This window comes from Monodon monoceros, unplaced genomic scaffold, assembly GCF_005190385.1.
Source record: "Monodon monoceros isolate NGI ecotype Baffin Bay Population unplaced genomic scaffold, NGI_Narwhal_1 Super_Scaffold_12, whole genome shotgun sequence".
In the NCBI taxonomy this organism is placed as follows: Eukaryota; Metazoa; Chordata; class Mammalia; order Artiodactyla; family Monodontidae; genus Monodon; species Monodon monoceros.
The window spans coordinates 48,016,471-48,036,518 of NW_021703768.1; the positions used below are offsets into that span (position 1 = coordinate 48,016,471).

The 20,048-nt window shown below is 40.7% G+C and overlaps 1 protein-coding gene across 2 annotated transcripts in view; it reads right to left on the minus strand.

The window, feature by feature from the left end:
- Positions 1-19,117, minus strand: part of DEPDC1B (DEP domain containing 1B) — a 106,073-nt gene extending 86,956 nt beyond the window's left edge. For both annotated transcript variants that reach the window (XM_029217674.1, XM_029217675.1), the window contains exons 1-2: positions 19,003-19,117; positions 9,113-9,378 (exon numbers count right to left, since the gene is read on the minus strand). In XM_029217674.1, coding sequence (XP_029073507.1) covers positions 9,113-9,378; positions 19,003-19,050 — 314 coding nt within the window. In that variant the 5' untranslated portion in view covers positions 19,051-19,117. The remainder of the gene's footprint in view (positions 1-9,112; positions 9,379-19,002) is intronic.
- Positions 19,118-20,048: the final 931 nt, after the last annotated feature.

A 20,048-nucleotide genomic window follows, 5' to 3' on the forward strand; every position in this document is an offset into this window, starting at 1 on the left:
AACAAATGCTAGAGAGGGTGTGGAGAAAAGGGAACCCTCTTGCACTGTTGGTGGGAATGTAAAGTAATACAGTCACTGTGGAGAACAGTATGGGGGTTCCTTAAAAACTAAAAATAGAATTACCATATGACCCAGCAATCCCACTACCGGGCATATACCCAGAGCAAACCATAACTCAAAAAGACACATGCAGCCCGCACACCGCGATGAAGAGTGGCCCCCGCTCACCGCAACTAGAGAAAGCCCATGCACAGAAACGAAGACCCAGCACAGCCAAAAATAAAATAAATAAATAAACAATTAATTAATTAAAAAAAAAAAAAAGCATGGATGCTTCCAGGAGAGAGAAAGCAGAGCAGGGATCCAGCCCATGTTTAAAAAAAAAAAAAAAAAAGACACATGCACCCCAATGTTCATTGAAGCACTATTTACAATAGCCAAGTCCTGGAAGCAACCTAAATGCCCATCGACATACAAATGGATAAAGAAGATGTGGTACATATATACAATGGAATATTACTCAGCCATAAAAAGGAACAAAACTGGGTCATTTTTAGAGACATGGATGAATCTAGAGACTGTCATACAGAGTGAACTAAGTCAGAAAGAGAAAAACAAATATCGTATATTAACGCATATATGTGGAACCTAGAAAAATGGTACAGATGAACCGGTTTGCAGGGCAGAAATTGAGACACAGATGTAGGGAACAAACACATGGACACCAAGGGGGGAAAGTGGCAGGGGGTGATGAATTGGGAGATTGGGATTGACATGTATACACTAATATGTATAAAATGGATAACTAATAAGAACCTTCTGTATAAAAAAATAAATAAAATTCAAAACTTCAAAAAAATAAAATAAAATACACACTAAAGGGCTTCCCTGGTGGCGCAGTGGTTGAGAGTCCGCCTGCCGATGCAAGGGACACGGGTTCATGCCCCGGTCCGGGAAGATCCCACATGCCACGGAGTGGCTAGGCCCTTGAGCCATGGCCGTTAAGCCTGCGCGTCCGGAGCCTGTGCTCCGCAACGGGAGAGGCCACAACAGTGAGAAGCCCGCGTACCGCAACAAAAAAAAAAAAAAAAAAAAACTCACTAAAACAAAAAAAAAACAAAGCGCAGCGCAACACAATCTGCAGTTGGTTGAATATGCAAATGTGGAGATACGGAGAGCAAAAAAAAAATTTATACTCGGATTTTTGACTGTGCAGGGGGTCGGCGCTCCTAACCCCTGCATTTTTCAAGGGTCAACTATATTTTGTTTCTAGGTCAACAGTATTTGAGAACTACCCATGTTCAATCTACCTTCTCTGGCCTAAAGAGCTTTGTCTCCATCTGAAATTGGAGCATTCAGTAAGCCTTTGATTTTTCTGAATTCCATTGTCCCATTCCCTACTAATGATGCATCATTCTTTATTAATGATAATAACCAGGTATCATAAATTCATAGAACAGAAAGCTGGGTAAGGGTTAAAGAAAAAAAGAATGAAGACCAAGAGCAAGTTGGTGAAGACCAAGTGGATAAAACAAACAAATATAAAGGGAAGGATAAAGTAACCTGATAGGCAATGTGTAACTATGACCACAAATGAAAGACCAAGATAGATAAATCACAAGTTTGAAATTTTCACAAGTTAATCACCAAAAAGCCTAAGAAAGGATGTTACAAAACAAAAGTTGATCAGTTACCAGGAGTTGTCTTTTGTGAGTGAGGGCAATCTACTTCAACCTTCTATTTAACGCACCATACTGGCATCTTTTACATCCAAAGACGGCAGTTACAATGCAACCTCCATTAGAATCAGTTAGACTAAACAGCCCAGTACAGAACTTTCAGCCGCCCCCCGCCCCCGCCGCCACGTGTAGCCATTATTCTTAGTAGACTCCATTCCTGTGCCTCAGGGATCCTGAGCTCCATCTCCTTTTCTGATTGCTACAGGCCAATCTGACCTGGTGCTTAGCTCTCAGGCGGTCCCAATACACACAGAAATTGTGGCACTATTTCCTAGGCCCAAAGAGCTGCCCCAGTTTTGCTACCTCTATAGGCATTGCTTGTTATTTCAGTCTGAGTTCTCGGTTGCAGAAACCAATTCTGGCTAATTTAACCAGAAAGGAGTTTGAAGATATCCTAGTAGGTCACAAGATCAATAGGAGAGCTGGAAAACCAGGATCAGAAAGTTAAAAAAAAAAAAAAAAGTTGGGACAAAAGGAAGCCCCACAGCACACACAGCAGGAACCACAAGTGACAGGCTAGTGTGAAAGCCACTGCTGGCACCAGGGCTGCTTGCCCTTGCTCCTGCAAGCCACCACTGCTATCGCAACAAACTCTAAGCTGTCCAAAGTCCTAGGTAGGAACATACCAACAGCCAAGTGTAGGATGTGTGCCTGCACGGTAACTGCTCAGGGGCAGGGAGAGAGCGTCTCACCTGCCTAGGCTTCCACTGGGGGCGGGGCTCTGCTTTCCACCAAGGCTCACACAAACAAGAGATCCCATAAACTAGAAAAGGAGTCTAGAAGGCGTGGCAGCAAAAAAAAGCCAAACATCTACTATATATTTTTCTTTTTTTTTTTTGGCTGCGTTGGGTCTTCATTGCTGCGCATGACCTTTCTCTACTTGTGGCGAGCGGGGGCTGCTCTTCATCGCGGTGCACGGGCTTCTCATTGCAATGGTTTCTCTTGTTGCGGAGCACGAGCTCTAGGCATGCGGGCTTCAGTAGTTGCAGCACGCGGGCTCAGTAGTTACGGCACGCAGGCCCTAGAGCACACGGGCTTCAGTAGCTGCAGCACGTGGGCTCAGTAGTTGTGGCGCATGGGCTTAGTTGCTCTGCGGCATGTGGGATCTTCCCGGACCAGAGATTAAACCCGTGTCCCCTGCATTGGCAGGCGGATTCTTAACCACCACGCCACCAGGGAAGTCCCCTCTACTATATATATTTCCATCATTATCCCACAGCTATGACACTGTGACCTGGACATTCATTCTTGACCCTTGTGGGAGGTATGGGGACAGAGACTCTGAGACACTCACCCAGCTCCAGCTCCGGAGGCTCCAAACTCCTTGAGACATTAAATAGGAACAAAGCCATTCCGAAGATTTAAACACCCACTAAACACTGTAGATGTGTCTGAAGAACTGCAAGGTATTATGGATTGACAGTTGCCTTGAAAAGAATTTGAGTTACATTCCAGTCCTCAGTAAAAGAAAATGCCAAACGTCAACAAAGATTCTAAATGAAAATAGCAATTTCAGACTAATGAAAATTAAGAAGAGAGAAAATAATTTATGCTGTCTTTAAGCCCTCTATCCAGAAATAACTACTGTTAACATTGTGACTTTTCTATATTTTTTTGCTTAAGCCTTTACATGGGAAAAAGTAAGAGTAAACTATTCTCTATCCTGCTCTTCCCCCGCTACCCCCCACTCTATTTCTATTGTGCATTTGAAAGTTATTCAGCTTCTTCTCATCCAGGACAAACTAGCATTTAAGGTATTAAAAAGAACAACACAACTTGAGAATAAATAATAAAAATAAGAAAGCTTCAATGCAAGTTCAAGGCCTGAACCCCACCTGGGGGAGCAAGGTAGAAGGGAAATTTTTATTGTACATACTCTTTTGTACTTTGTAAATTTTGAAACACATGAATGTATTACCTTCACAAAATACACAAAATTGAAAAACAAAAATGAGAAAAAATTTTCAATGATTAAAAACACAATGCCAGTTAAACAAAACAGCTGTGTCAACCCAAGGACTGCCAGTGTAGTACCTCTAAGCTTTTGTTACAGGTTCATTTTGGTTAATTAATTCAATACTGCCTTGGTTCTGCTACATTTCTTTTTTATATATGCATACTCTCTCTCAAAAGAGATTGCAAAATTAGGGAGGAAAAGAATGTTACATTTCTTTCGTATCTTCTTCATCGCCTAGGACTTGGAAAACACCTATGATATGTACTCAATATTTGGAACCATAAAAGTTTAGAATGGAAAAAGACCTTAAAGATCTAGTCCAGCGCTGTCATCTTATAGAAGACAAAAACTGATGCACAGGAAATGTACAAAATTTATCCAACTATCACAGGATAAAAACTCAGGACTTTAAATGAATAAAAACAAAAGAAAAACAAAACTCACAATCACAATGTTAAGCTTTACTATAAAAACAAAAGATGTCCACTAGAGGGAGCCAATAGTCCATTAACGTGAAGAAGTTCCTATTGGCCCCTTCAAAAGACCTATAGGGTAATAATAAAGACTTTTTCCCAGAGCCACAGAAAATGACTGAAGGGCCATATACCTCAATCAATGTAAATTAGGATTTCTTTCACTAGAGGTAAAAATAGAGACTTTTCAAATCTCCAGCATTAAAAAAATGTTATTAGTATATAGTAAAATTTATTCTTTTTTTCTTGTGTGTGTGTGTACTGCTCTATCAATTTTAACACACATATACACTTTGTAAAACCACCATCACAATCAGCAAACAGAACAATTCAATTATTCACAAAAAACCTCCCTCCTGCTCTGACTTAGTCACACCTCCCACTGCACTGGATATGCACAGAAGCGTTCCATATAGATAGATGTTCAGTGTTTATCCATTCACCCATAGGAACATTTGAATTAACAGAGATGCTATAAATATTTAGGTACGGAAGGGTAAGCTGGGATGAAGTGAGATGGTAGCGTTGACATATATACACTAACAAATGTAAAATCGATAGCTAGTGGGAAGCAGCCGCATAGCACAGGGAGGTCAGCTCAGTGCTTTGTGACCACCTAGAGGGGTGGGATAGGGAGAGTGGGAGGGAGATGCAAGAGGGAGGAGATATGGGGATATATGTATACATATAGCTGATGCACTTTGTTATACAGCAGAAACTAACACAACATTGTAAAGCAATTATACTCCAATAAAGATGTTAAAAATATATATATTCACATACAAGTTTTTGTGTGAACATAAGTTTTCATTTCTCCAGGGTAAAGGCCCAGGAGCAGGAATATGAAGTCATATATAAGTACATGTTTCACTTTAAAAGAGACTGCCAAACTGTTTTCCAAAGTGACTACCAATCTAGGCTTCCCACCATCAATGGAGGAGATTTCCAATTGCTCTGCATCCTCTTTTGATTTTGGCGTTATTAGTATTCTTATTTTAGCCATTCTACTAGATATGTAGTGGTATCTCACCATGGTTTTAATTTGCATTTCCCTAGTGCTAATGATGTTAAACATCTTTTCAAGTGCTTATTTGCTGTCTGTATATCTTTGATGAAGCATCTTTATATCTTTGATGAAGTGTCTTTTCAAATCTATTATTTGTTGTTTGTTTTCTTACAGTTGAGTTTTGTGAATTCTTTATATATTCTTGATACCAGTTCACTGTCATATATGCGATTTACAAGTATTTTCTCCCCAACATTCGCTTGTCCTCTCATCCTCTTAACAGTGCCTTTCACATAGCAAAAGTTTTTAATTTTGATGAAGTCCAATTTATCATGTTTTTTCTTTTATAAATCATGCTTTTGGTGTCATGTCTAAAATCTCCTTGCCTAACCCCAGGGCATAAAGATTTTCTGTTTTTCTAAAATTTTTTTAGTTTTACATTGAATTCTATGAATGAATTTCTGTATTAAAAAAATTAGGTTTAGGTTGAGGTTCATTTTTTTGCATGTAGATGAATAGATGTCCAACTGTCCCAACATTGTGAGCATTGGTGGTATAGTGGTAAGCATAGCTGCCTTCTAATTGTTCCAACATCATTTGCCGAAAAGACTAATCTTTTTCCTTTAAGTTACCTTTACATCTTCGTCAAAAATCAACTGGCCATGTTTGTGTGTGTTTCTGGACTCTGTTCTGTTCCACTGACCCAAGTGTCCATCCAACCCTTCACCAACACCAGTCTTCATTACTGTGATTTTATAGAGTAAGTCTTAAAACTGGGTAGCATGACTCCTGCTTTTTAAATAAAGAACAGTGAAAGTCACGTTCAAGAAAGCTGACAAAATCTACATAACAAATTTTAGGTTCAAATTAAACATTTTGGAAATAAGCCAGAAAAAAAGCAAATATGAGGGAAAAGACAGAAAGAAAAGGAGAGAGAAATGAAGTAGAAGAAAAAGAAAAGGGGAAAGAAGTGGGAACATGCCAGTCATACACATAAAGTGGTATAAACAGAGAAAGAAATAGAGAAGGAAAGAAAAAAAGGAACAGGAAGAAGGAAAATAAAAAGAAAATGGTTCCCTGCACATTAGATCACAAGCACTACACCCGAGCCAGTGAATTTCTATCCGTAAGCCATGAACACCTTGGTTACAACTGCATACCAGAGCTAGCATCAGTAGTAAGAACAGGGCAAGCAAGGGCCCAGTGGAGGCTCCAGACCAAGGACCCATCCTGCTAAAGATCTAAAACCGGCCAAACACTTTCCTCATTTAAGAGTCCAAAACAAGCAATGATCATAATACACACCTCTATTTCTATATAACCCACTTCATTAGGTTTAAATAATCCTATGTAACTGTCTGTTCCCATACATAAATGGGCCGATTCAATGATCACCATGGAATTTACTGATGTTTTGTTTAGAGGTTTCAAAGAGACAACTGTCTAGTTCTCTGAGGATGAACTATCCACCCTGTCTACCGTACGGGGTTGTCACGAAGATCAAATGAGATCATAAAGAATTGCTTCATAAACTGAAATTTCTTATAAACATACAAGGTAGTATCACTGGTTCTCTTCATCCAAAGTCTGGGGCCACGAAGCTTTGTTAGACACAGATGACAGCATATGGCTCGACTATGAGGACCCGTTAGTGAAATCGAAAATTGTCTCCACTGGCAGCCAGTCCAGCTCTCTTTCTAGTCACCCATGTTACTAACAGCAAAGAGTGGTTCAGTAAATAGCTCTGGGCCCTTCTCTGCAAAATCTCCTCTGTTAGGGACATTCAGATATTAGGATCTCACTTTCCTTTCTTACACACAAAAATTCACTATTTCCTCCTACTTTCTATACTTAACTCTTGGATTCTTGAAAAATAAAATCATAGTTAACAAATGTAAATGCAGTCACACAGCAAATATGACATGTTTTTAAACTAAAAATAAGATTTGACACATTCCAAAATAAAAGCTTCACTCATCATTTCTGTTATAAAATTCTCCTGTGGTGTGTGTGTAATTTCTGTCTTTAAAAAATACTCTAAGAGTCTTTATATTTCATGTTGCTTTCTCTAACTATGCCTTTCTGTAATTCACAGACCCAGGAAACCACCTATCCCCTGCTATATTTATGTAAATGTTTAAGCTGATTATGTTTACCTTACCTCCTTTATTTGAGAAGACAGCTGATCATTTAATATGTATTACATAGTACTTCATACATTACTGGAATTCTGTGAATATATGAACGTGTGTTGACTACACTAAATATTTCTGGTTTATGATTCTGTTTACTCATTTGGTCATTAGTTTATTTAATAAACTAGTCAACCTCATGCCATGGCAATGGAGGCAGTCTGACACGCCACAAGAACACAGGCTTCAGAGATAGAGACCTCAGTTTAAATCCTGACTCTTACTACTACCTGAGTAACTTTGGACAAGTTAGTAACTTTGGCCTCATTAATTTCCTAATCTTTAAGATCAAGATAATACCACCAACATCTACAGGTGCTGAGTTCAATGACGACTATGCAATGAGTCTGGCACATCACAGGTGTTGTTGGTATCAGTTCCTTTCTTAGACCTTAGAACTAAGGTCTAAGAAAGTTCTAAGTAAGAACTTAGTAAGATGCTGTACATCTGAAACTAATATAATATTGTAAATTAACTTATACTTCAATTAAAAAAACACAGGCAATTAAAAAAAAAAAAAAAGAATCCCCAGTGAAGTATGGCATTTGGAACCAAGGATAGAGTTTCCACTGCCTGATACTAATAAGCACTATGGTCTCAGAACAGGCTAAAATCACCCAAGATTCTAATTAAAAGTTGGATCAGCAAGCTAGAAATAACTGCCAAATGGAGAGACAATTAATTGCCCAGCTGACAATCTTGACATCTAGAAGAGGGAGATTGCTGATGAAATTCCGTGAAGAAGTTAGATCCTAAACATACAAAGTTGTCTGGCCTTAGCCTTGGTGCTGGTGACCACCCTCACCTTGCTCTGCAGCCTTTCTCAGCCTCTAGTCCCCAAAGGAACCAAAGAAATTATTCAGATAGGAAACAGTCACGTTTTCTCTGCTCAAACCCAGGTGCCCCAGTGGCCCCAAAATGCCTCACTGAATGTGCTGTAAGGGAATTCCTTATTCTTCTGTTGGAGTAAAAGGCAGCAAATATTAAGGGCCCATCATCTTCATTTCTTCACTTAATACCTCTCAGGTTCTTAGCACTTTGGTAGCCCTCTCTGTAGATAGATCAACAATTCCTCTTTTCTGGACTCGTGTGACTTCATTCCTCTTTAGTATTCTCCCATTCCCTGAATCCTAGGCAGGTCTCCTCCACCTCCAGCAATGAAACAGTCTAGCATGCAGTGAGGACAGAAGTGTCAGCAGAGACATCCTTGCCCTCAGGTTATTGGGTAGTAAGTGAGCAATCATAAAACAGCACTAAAACATGAGCAAAAATGTTTAGGGAAAAGTAGACATCGGGGAATTCTAGTACAACTCTTCATTATAGACCTGAGCTCCACTTAAAGATCAGACGCCTCTGCCACTAACCCCCTGCATACACACCTTCACAGTGCTCAGAAAGGTGCAAGACAGAACTACTGTTTCACCCTTTCAGGTTCCCCAGGAGAGGTACTAAGCTACTATAGCCATCCTCCCAGTGTGCAAAAGGCACAAAAAGTCTTCCTTACTGAAAAGCCACTGCAACAAAAGACTACCTAAGGGGTGCTCTATGAAGAAGAGAGCACCAAGAAAAACTGTAATCAATTTTACTGTAGCAGCAGATTCAGTTCTCCACCCAACAAATCATAAGTTGAAGCATCACGCCCACGGACAAGTAAGTTCTTTCACATGAGGAATTTTCAATAGACTGACCAGATCCAGTGGTCCTCCCCAAACTCCTCCCCTTCGGGGCTGACTTGTTGCCATTACCTGTACAAGTGACGGTTGTCTTCAAAGTCTTCCTGGCCCCATTTTCCCTTGATGTCTTCAATAACGTGATTCTTCAGGAATTTTTTTAGCAGCTGGACTGTCTGTTTGCGGGTCACTTCGGGGCCAAAGTTTTGGCTGCGCCTCAACAGCTCGTGTAGCCAATCCACAGCTTCGGCCGCTGTGAAGCAACGTTCATAACTTTTGAAACGACACCGATGTTTCCGTAACGGCATCTTGGTGCGAAAAAGCTCGACCGTTTCATTCCACTAGGGGCAAAAAGAGAGGAATGCATTTACTGATCGATTGAGTTTTTTACAAGGTTATTACATCCCAAATATTTAAGACAATGAATGCAGTTTTTCCATTTAAAAGACTGCCTTAAGGGGACTTCCCTGGTAGCGCAATGGTTAAGAATCCGCCTGCCAATGCAAGGGACACAGGTTCGAGCTCTGGTCGGGGAAGATCCCACATGCTGCGGAGCAACTAAGCCCATGCACCACAACTACTGGGCCTGCGCTCTAGAGCCCACGAGTCACAAGTACTGAAGCCCGCGTGCCTAGAGCCCATGTTCTGCAACGAGAAGCCACTGCAACGAGAAGCCCGCGCATCGCAACGAAGGGTAGCCCCCTCTCGCCGCAACTAGAGAAAGCCCATGTGCAGCAACGAAGACCCAACATAGCAAAAGATAAGTAAATTAATTAATTTAAAATTTAATTAATTTTTTATTTACAACCTTTACATGCTAAAGGGAAAGTAACTTTTACAAATGCATTTACTCATGCAATAAATATTTACTGGAGATGTTGCCATCAAGTTGTCCAATGATGTGAACTTAACAGATTTTTACATTAATGAGAAACATATGAACAAAAATAATGGTAAAACTGAGCTCAATATGCATAATTCGCTTCTTAGAGCCCTGTGTTTAATACGAGTTTACCTCATTCAGCAAGTATTTACTGTTTGTTACACGAAAGGCACTGTATGGGGAGAGGAAAAGGGAGATGCATAACATGTGCCTGGTGTCAAAGCATGTTTAAAAATTCTGCATTATATTTTCCTATTTAAAAAAAATCTAACTGGTCCGGAAAGATTCCACATGCAGCAGAGCAACTAAGCCCGTGTGCCACAACTCCTGAGCCTGCGCTCTAGAGCCCACGAGCCACAATTACTGAGCCCGCATGCTGCAACTACTGAAGCCCGCGTGCCTAGAACCCATGTTCCACAACGAGAAGCCACCTCAATGAGAAGCCCGCGCAGCACAACGGAAGAGTAGCCCCCGCTCTCTGCAACCAGAGAAAGCCCGCGCGCAGCAACCAAGACCCAACACAGCAAAAGATAAGTAAATTAATTATTTTTTTAAAAAAAATCTAGACATCCAAGCCATCATCAGCCATCCCTAAATTAAATGAAATGTTCACATATGGTGTTCTTCCTGCATAATTACTCCAACATTTTCTTAGGACCCTCGTCTTCCCACCATTCCTCCTAAAAGTCCCGAAATCTCAGAGTCTTACTCTCATAACCATTCTCTCTCCTCTCATGCTCCTCTTTCAAGTCTTTCAAGTCAACCTATAACCAGAATTTCAGACTCTGAACCTTATTTTTCACCTACCTTCCTACTGAAATCAGCTCTTCGGATTTCACCTTTTTCTTTCAGTGATAGTTCTGACCTCAGCATATTCTTTTTATTTTGCCCAACACTGGTTCCTTGTCTTCTCTTCCAACCAGGCCTCTTCTTCCAGGTTTCTCTTCATATGCTCTACTGCCCAATCACCTCTGCACCTGTTGTCCCATTTCTCTTCTCCCTTTGATGGCTAACTTTCTCAGCCACAGTAATCATTCCTGAGTATACAACACCAGGTGCTTCAAGGGCCCAGGTAGGGTCTGTGCAAGCAGGCATCCTGGATGTGCAGCACCAGGCACAACAAACACACAGTTGGTACTCAACAAGCAAATGCCTAACTGGTCTTTCACTTTCCTTATTTTTTTTTTAACTACCCCCTAACTTCAGGCAACTTAATTCTACTTTGACTCCCAGTCATGTCTTTCTCCTGGCCAAACTCAAACATCTTTTTGTCCTATGCATATCAATCTTTCTACTTCATTTGACACTACTATAAGCCATGCTCCAAATTAAGTTGGTCCAGATTTAAACTTTTTCTTTTTAACTTTCTTAAAACCACACACAGAGCTTCCCAGGTGGTGCAGTGGTTGAGAGTCCGCCTGCCGATGCAGGGGACACGGGTTCGTGCCCCGGTCCGGGAAGATCCCACATGCCGCGGAGCGGCTGTGCCCGTGAGCCATGGCCGCTGAGTCTGCGCGTCCGGAGCCTGTGCTCTGCAACGGGAGAGGCCACAACAGCGAGAGGCCCGCGTACCGCAAAAAAACAAACAAAAAAAAACACACACAAAAACAATACAAGCTGTAGAGTAAGATAACCTATAACCAGAATTTCTAAAACAAAACAAAAAATTCAAATCAAGAAAGGAGAGACACTCCATAGAAAAATGGCAAAACACTTAAACAGGCACTTCACATAAAAGAACCCCCAAATTTACCATAACATATGCAGATATTCAATCTCATTAATTAGCAGTGAAATGCAAAAGAAGTCTATAATGCAATACCACTACATGCCTACAGAATGGCTAAAATGAAAAAGACAGGCAATATACTAAGTGTTACCAAGGGAACGTGGAACAACTGGAAATATATGCACACTGTATAACCCAGCAATTCCATTCTTAAGTATATATGCCACAGAAATATGTTCACCAAAAGCCACCCTGCTCATAATAGCACTATCTTAATAGACAAAAACAACCCAAATATCCACCAACATAAGAACAGATAAATTGATTCATGCAATGGAATGCTGCACAGCAATGAGAATGAACTATTGCTACATGCAAAAACATAGATGAATAACATAGATAAAATATAATTGATATAAGAAGGCCAGATGTGAAAAGTACTATATGATTGTATTTACATAAAGTTTAAAAGCAGACAAAAGCTAATCCATGGTATTAGAAATAAAGTAGTGGTTAATTTGTATGGAGGTAGAGACTGGGAGGGGCAGAGGGACATCTGGGCTGCTGGTAATGTCATATTTCTTGATGTGGGCATTGGTTAAATGGGGCGCTCACATTGTAAAAATGCACTGAGTTGTACGCCTATAATTTGTGTGCTTTTCTGTACATGTTATGCAGAATAAAGGGCTAAAAACAAAACACACATACACATACACACACACACACACACACGCTCATACATTAAAATCCTCCTTGAAAGCAATCCACAATTTTAAATTACCAGCCTGAAAGTTGATAAATATGAACTAGCTGATTGTGCTGGTAAACTGAATGTGGAAGAGATTAAGGAGGGTAGCCGAAGAAGAAACGAAGTGAGTGGATGAAAGAGAGACTTGAATGTAAACAGAGGAGAAGCAGGGCAAACTGGCTAGAATGAAATAATGAACAGCAGAAAGAGAGCCCAGGAAGAGTCCATGAATGCTGATTTAAGTTCACTCTCTACCCACCTCCCTCACCAAGTTACTGTGACATCTCTCGTGAGATCATGCTTACGAAAGCCCTCTGTAAAAGATAAGGCATTCCTCAAGCACAAGGAGAATATATAAAATTCCCAGGATAATCTCTTGAAACAAATTACAGGTTCAATCTATTCTGGAGCTAGAAGGAAACTCTGGGGCAAAATTAAGATCCAAAGAGGACAGGCAAGTTGGCACATGTCACTCAGGTATTTAGTCTCATAATAAGATCTGGAAACCTGCTCTATGCTCTCCTTCTTGAGTGGTCATTTCATTATAACAAGAACCTACAAACTTCAACATAGCTTTAAACAATTTCCACATATTTTTAAACATTGGCTGTTTGGGTCTTTTTTTCAATTCTCTGCTGACACCAACCTTGCATTTCAGTTCTGATTAATATATGTTGGGAGATGGGGAGGAAAGAAGAGTTAATAAAAAAAAAAAGAGTTTTATTTATTTTAGGTTGATTGATAAATTTAATGCATAGTACTTTATGCATTACTTAATAAAAGAATGAAGATACGGCTCTCTGGGACCCATTATTTCAAAATATAAGTAAATATGCCTGTTATTTGACTCAAGCTGGTTAGCAGTTCCTCTACTGTCACTTTAATTACAGAATAATGCACACTGTAACAAATTAAATGCAGAAATATATACAAAAGACTCTGCCCTGTCTCTCTCCAATCCCACATATCTATTAATCATACATACACATATATAGAATCCTTCCCTTTGTATGTATGTATTGTTTATTATCACTGTCACTGTTTGCTTCCTTTTTGAAGAAATGAGATCAACCATATTGTACATATTATCCTACAACTTGCTTTTGCATTAAACATTCCAGGATATCTTTGTGTCAGTACCTATAGATATAGCCCATTTTATGAATGAATGAGTTCCATAATTTATTCAACCATTTTCCAACTAATGGGCATGCAGCTGTTTCCAGTTTGTTGTTTCACAAGTATATCCTTGTTTACATAACCTAATGTATCAATCCTTTTATTTATTTATTTTTGATAGAACAGATTTCTAAAGGGTATCAGCTTATTTAAACCAGTTGTAGCAATTCACACTCCCAGCAATGCTGTATGAGCCTGCTGCCTTACCTCTGGCCATTCCTAGATATTATCATTCTTTTGTCTGCCAATCTACACACAAGAAATGGTATCTTTATATTTTGTTTGTATTTTCCTGCCTTTATCTTCAGTCATTTTTATTTCTTCATTTGAGACTTACCATTTTTCTTCTGGGTTGTCTTTCTCTATCTTTTACTTAATTTTAAGAACTGTTTAAATCTAGAATTTGAATCTAAGTGCATAGAAGTCAGGAAAGTTACTCTATTTTGCTCAGTTCAGTATCCCCACAACTGAGGACAGTGCCTGACATACAGTACATGTGTTTAATAAATACGTATTGAATGAATATAAATAGGGAATATTAATCCTTTTTCAAGTATATTAGAAATGTTTTCCCCTGACTTATCAATTTGTTTATTTGGTCTCTAGCTATATAAAGGCTTCACTGATGATTATATTGTTTTAAGAAAACAAATATATTTTCTTATCTTTATAGCTTCAGGGTTTACTCCCTCAATTAGGAAAGTTTCCCTATCCTGAGATATTAAAAATACTTATCAAATTTTTCTTTTAATATTTTACAGGGATTTTAATATTTGAATCTTCAACTGAAATTTTTTATGTTGTGGGGAGGAGATCTCCAACTCTATTTTCTCCCAAATGGAGAGTCAATTATGCTACCCTTCTCGCACTAAACTGAAATAGTAAGCTACCTTACATACTACCTTTCTTGATTCTGTTTCTTTCTTTTTTTTTTTTAATAGCTAGCTATGAACAAACTTTGAAACTGTTAATGTTTTACTTTATTATTTTTTTTTACTTTTTAACTTTTCATTTTGGTTTTTTTGTTTGTTTTTTAATTAATTTTATTTATTTATTTATTTTGGCTGCATTGGGTCTTCGTTGTTGCACACAGGCTTTCTCTAGTTGTGGCGAGCGGGGGCTACTCTTTGTTGCAGTGCGTGGGCTTCTCATTGTGGTGGCTTCTCTTGTTGCGGAGCACAGGCTCTAGGTGCGCAGGCTTCAGTAGTTGTGGTGCACGGGCTTAGCTGTGCATGTGGTATCTTCCTGGACCAGGGCTCGAACCCAGGCTCGCCTGCACTGGCAGGCAAATTCTTAACCACTGCACCACCAGGGAAGTCCTTGATTCTGTTTCTGAACTCTTTTTTTTTTTAATCCCACTGAACTGTTTGTCTATTCCTGAACAATACTACACTGGTGTGATTACAGTCTATTAACACTAAATTTAAATTTCTGGTAAGTCAAAGTCACCTATAGTCATCTTTTTTAAAACCTTTTAATTCCTCCACTTTTACTCTTCGGTATGAGCTTTCTACTCAATGCATCCCCACACAGGGGGGAAAAATATCTATTAGGATTCTGATTGGTTTTTTAGCTATTCTGGTGATAGCTAGTTTTCATTTTACACTAGAAATTTTCTAAGAAGACATCCTTATCAAAGCCTCATATCTCTTTTTTAGAAAAATTCATAAAAAGAATTTTGAATTTATTTATTTTGATTTTTAATACCATTTAACATTAGGATATTTACTCAATCCATGAGACACTTTAGATTTTCAAAACCTAGCAAGGACCGTGATCTCTGCTCCCACGTATTTCCAAAAATAATTCAGTCATTATTTGGCTACTCTGCCAAGAAAGAAAAAGTTATCTTTAAAATAACTCACTATCCTCAGTAACATTTAGAAAGAAAATATCCTACGTCAACAAAGAACTAGATAGAGCTTGAGAATGTGATTGTTTCAACGACGTATTACGAGACAATCTTTATAGCAAAGGGGACAAAACAGATTTGTTTTGTGATTAAAAAACATTTTTTGTTTATTTCAAACCCCTAGCTTAAGGCATAAAGAATCATACAACTGGGGCTTCCCTGGTGGCACAGTGGTTAAGAATCCACCTGCCAATGCAGGAGATACGGTGTTCGAGTCCTGGTCCAGGAAGATCCCACATACCGCGGAGCAACTAAGCCCGTGCTCCACAACTACTGAGCCTGCGCTCTAAAGCCCGCAAGCCACAACTGCCGAGCCCACGTGCCACAACTACTGAAGGCCGTGCGCCTAGAGCCAGTGCTCCGCAACAAGAGAATGAGAAGCCCACGCACCACAAGGAAGAGGAGAACCCACTCGCCGCAACTAGAGAAAGCCGGCATGCAGCAACAAAGACCCAACACAGCCAAAGATAAAAATAAAATAAATTTATATTAAAAAAATCATACAACTGTTTTTGCTTAACGTGACAAATACTGAGTGTTGAAATGTGCTTCCTATTCTTTTCTCTTGAATATTTATTCCATTTCTTTACTTCTTAATATCAAAAATATTATGATATAGCACCTGGCCAGGGACTTCAGAGGCAAACAAACGCTAGATCTAGATGTACTTGCCACATACTGGCAGTGTGAACTTGGTCAAGTCAGTTCACCCCTTTACACCTCAATAAAATGAGGGAATTGGACTACATAATCTTTAGAGTCCATTCAAACTCTCAGATTCAATGATGGCTGTAAGTCTTTTAAAGTTTACTAGTTGCATCAGAAGATACAGACATCTCAGAACTAAGTTCAAAGAAAGGATCAGTAGATTTAAGCAGTTTCAGAAAAAGCAATTGTCTTTCTCATTATTTCTTTTCTTTTTTTTTTTTTAATTTATTTTTGGCTGTGTTGGGTCTTCATTGCTGCGCATGGGCTTTCTCTAGTTGTGGTGAGCGGGGGCTACTCTTCGTTGCGGTGCGAGGGCTTCTCATTGTCGTGGTTTCTCTTGTTGCAGAGCACGGGCTCTAGGCGCACAGGCTTCAGTAGTTGTGGCATGTGGGCTCAGTAGTTGTGGCTCATGGGCTCTACAGCGTAGGCTCAGTAGTTGTGGCGCACAGGCTTAGTTGCTCCGTGGCATGTTGGACCTTCCAGGACCAGGGCTTGAACCCGTGTCCCCTGCATTGGCAGGTGGATTCTTAACCACTCTGCCACCAGGGAAGCCCTCTCATTATTTCTTTTTAACTAATGAACTATTTCATATGTGGATTAAAATGAAAGCTATTTCAGTGAAGATGAATAAGTTGCTAATTAGCTTCCATGTTCACCATGAATTGACTTACAGTGTCTGTCATTTTATTTTGGGCATAGAAATTTACCTAGTTCATAAAATGCTATTTTCAGATAAGACTTTGGTGTCTTAGAAAATGGAGCTGTACATGGTTTGAGAAAGTATAGTGAGCCATGAAAGGAGGAAGTAAACGCCTGCTCTTTGTGTACCAATAGGTTTTTCCCAAGCTTTTCCTGAAGATTAGCTTGAGGATGATGTTGGGAGAAGATGGAAATGCTAAGCTGGGAGCCAGGGAGGAAAGGCGAGCTGGGGCAGGTAAGTACAGAGGACTAATCACAAACTTTATGATTTAACTGATTAAAGCTGTAAAGCACAACTGAATTATGTTCAGGGAAACAGAGATTTTACAATGAGGGGAAAGTACCTGTAATGACTACAGAGATCACTGATAAATCAGTAATATTCACTTAAAAAAAATGGCTATTGTTTTCTGTGTTTTCAAAAATCTTAGTTTACGATCAAGATTCTCAAATAGAATAAAGTTGAGAACTGAACTGACTACCTCGGAAATTCTGGTGATATTTAGGTATTTTCATTAATTATTCACATATTTAATTTCCTACTTAACTTGATCAGTCTTGGCTAAATCTGACTCAAATATCACTTCTTGGGGACTGAAGACTTCTGAAGAACAGGGTACTTTTCTTTGTAAATTCCTTTGATAATATTTTAATGTGACTCAGAATCAAGAATGCCTTTCACAAAGGCACTCTGCATTTATAAAATGTGGTACTTCAAACAATTCTGTGAATGAGATTAAAAAACAGTTCCAATTATCATGTAATTTATTTTTTTAGTCTAAAGCTGGAAGAATGAGAACTGGTTACCCCAAGATCCAGAGTCTCTCTCTATTTCCCCTGCATTAGTGCTGTGAATAAACTGGCAGTAGGGGAGTGCTATTTTCTCTCCACAAAGAATAGTAAAGTTTTTGAAAGTCCCTGATAAGGCACAACCTGTATCTCATCCTTAAAGATGGACCTACCAACACACCATTGTAAAGCAATTATACTCCAATAAAGATGTTAAAAAAAAAAAAAAAAGATGGACCTACCAATAGCCTTGACCCCAGATGGTTCCAAGTGGTAGAGGCAACTGTGAAGTGGAAGCAGATATGAAAAGAGGTTTTATAAAATCCTATTTGTTCCCTGCTACCAGCATCCATACCTCTTAGAGGCAGGTCCAAAAGAAAAGCTAAATTTATATGTGTTGAATTTTTTTTCAATGAATGAATCATTATGGGTGTCTGTAGTACATTGTTTGCAAAGATGACTACGATAACTCCTTCCATCCTGTTCTCACCTTTTCCTGGATATCCCTTAGGGTGCATAGAACAATGAGCCTAATTCCCAAGTTGGCTGGGGCCAGAGAAGTGTTGACAGATCAAGGAGAGCAGTCCTTTCCTCCCAAATCACCTTTAAGCTTTCACAGAAAGTTGTCTAAAACTTACTCTAGACATTACCAAATTATCGCCACTTACTCCATTATGAAATCGCTAAAATCACTTGCTCCAGGTCACAAAGAAATCAAGTACGCCTCAGAACTCTGATTACCAAAGCTCTTCTCCCAGGAAAACAGTCAGCACCCTGGACCAGGGTCTGCAAAGGCTCTTTCAAACCATAAGTCCGGGCCCACCCTCCTCATTTAGGTCGGTGCTCACAGAAAAAGAAACGTCAGGAGCCGGAAACGTGGCCAGGGCGATCCACCTCTGTTCTGGGCACCGTTAGAAAGAACCTCAAGTGTCACCACAAGTGACACTCGGGACGGAGACACGCTCCAGGCGGCGGGTGGCCCTAAAGTTACGGACTGGTGCGTTGGATTCCGGAGGACGGGAGAGGGGAGAGGGGTGTCACCCTGGTCTTCCGGGCGCTTTAAATAGGGAGGCGCCGTTGATTGGCGAGAACCCAGCCAACGTCTCGGGGTTGAAGCTGCGCCCACCCTGGACGGGCTGGGCCCCGGGCCCGGTTAGCCTTACTTTGAGCGTCGTCCAGAATACCGCCGCCCGACCCGAAACATGTCCCGCCTCCAGACCCGGGCCCGGCCTGCCCTGGAGAAGCGAGGACTGACGAGTACGCAGTCGGCACTCAAGCCGGGGCCTCGCTTCGCCCAGATCCCGGTATGCACACTCACCAGCCTGGTGGCCCGGTATGGCCCGGGCCCCACGATGCGGTGCTCCATGGCCCGCACGCAGCGGCGGCCGCGGCCACACCAACGCAGATCCCGGAGAGTCCTAGGCGCCGCAGTTTGAATCCCGAGCCCAGGCGCTGCAGGCGCTGATTGGGCTGTGCGGCGGCACGTGACGGGAACTGCGGGGCGGGGCCGCCGGGGCCCCACGGAGGGGGCGGTGGGCGTCTCCTCCGAGACCTCCTGCTGCGGAGCGGCAGTAGGTTCACGACCGCCAGCGGTGGAGTCCGCGGCCCACTCTCGCCCACCCCGCGCACACGCAAGCAGGCTCCGCAGAAGGGTCGATGAACGTGTGTAATTCAGTGACCGAAAGCCGGTTGGACTGGAGAGGCAAATCCCTGTCCGCCCTTCCAAGTGCACCGTGAACCTGGTGGTGCGGCGAAGATTGGGAGAAGTGGGTAGTGAAAGGAAGCGAGGGGACAGCCTCTTCAAGTGGAGGGACATGTAAAAACTAGATAAGAGCTCTTGGCCACAGGGAGTGTAGACAGCGTGTAAGAACAACAAAGAGCTGGAAACGAGCCCCATTCAGCTTCCTGTGTTGTTCTTCTGGTAGAGTAGTCTTTCCCTGGAATTTGAGTTCTTTGTTTTTTGGATCTGACTGAAATTTTCAGTCCTATGCCACAGGGCTCTGAGTCCATTTTGCTGCTCAGAATTTTCCCCCTAGGAATTGATGGTGTGATTTGCAATTTTTCAAAGGGATAAATGAGGTCACCACTCTATGCCTACAAGTTCAAAGTTCAAATCTCATCACCTCAGCAACCATTCAGGATGAGATATCATAAGTAAGAGATAAGGAAAGGATCAGATTCCCACCCTTTGTTAATACTCTTCCTGCATTTGCTGCCTTAGATATGTATTTAGCTGCATTTTAGAAAGCCCCAAAAATTCCTGAGATGATACATATGTATTACTTTTGTAATCAGAAAAAAGCAATAAAGATATTTTTTTACTTCCGATCCTTATCAGAACTTTTTCTTTTTTTTGGACCTCTA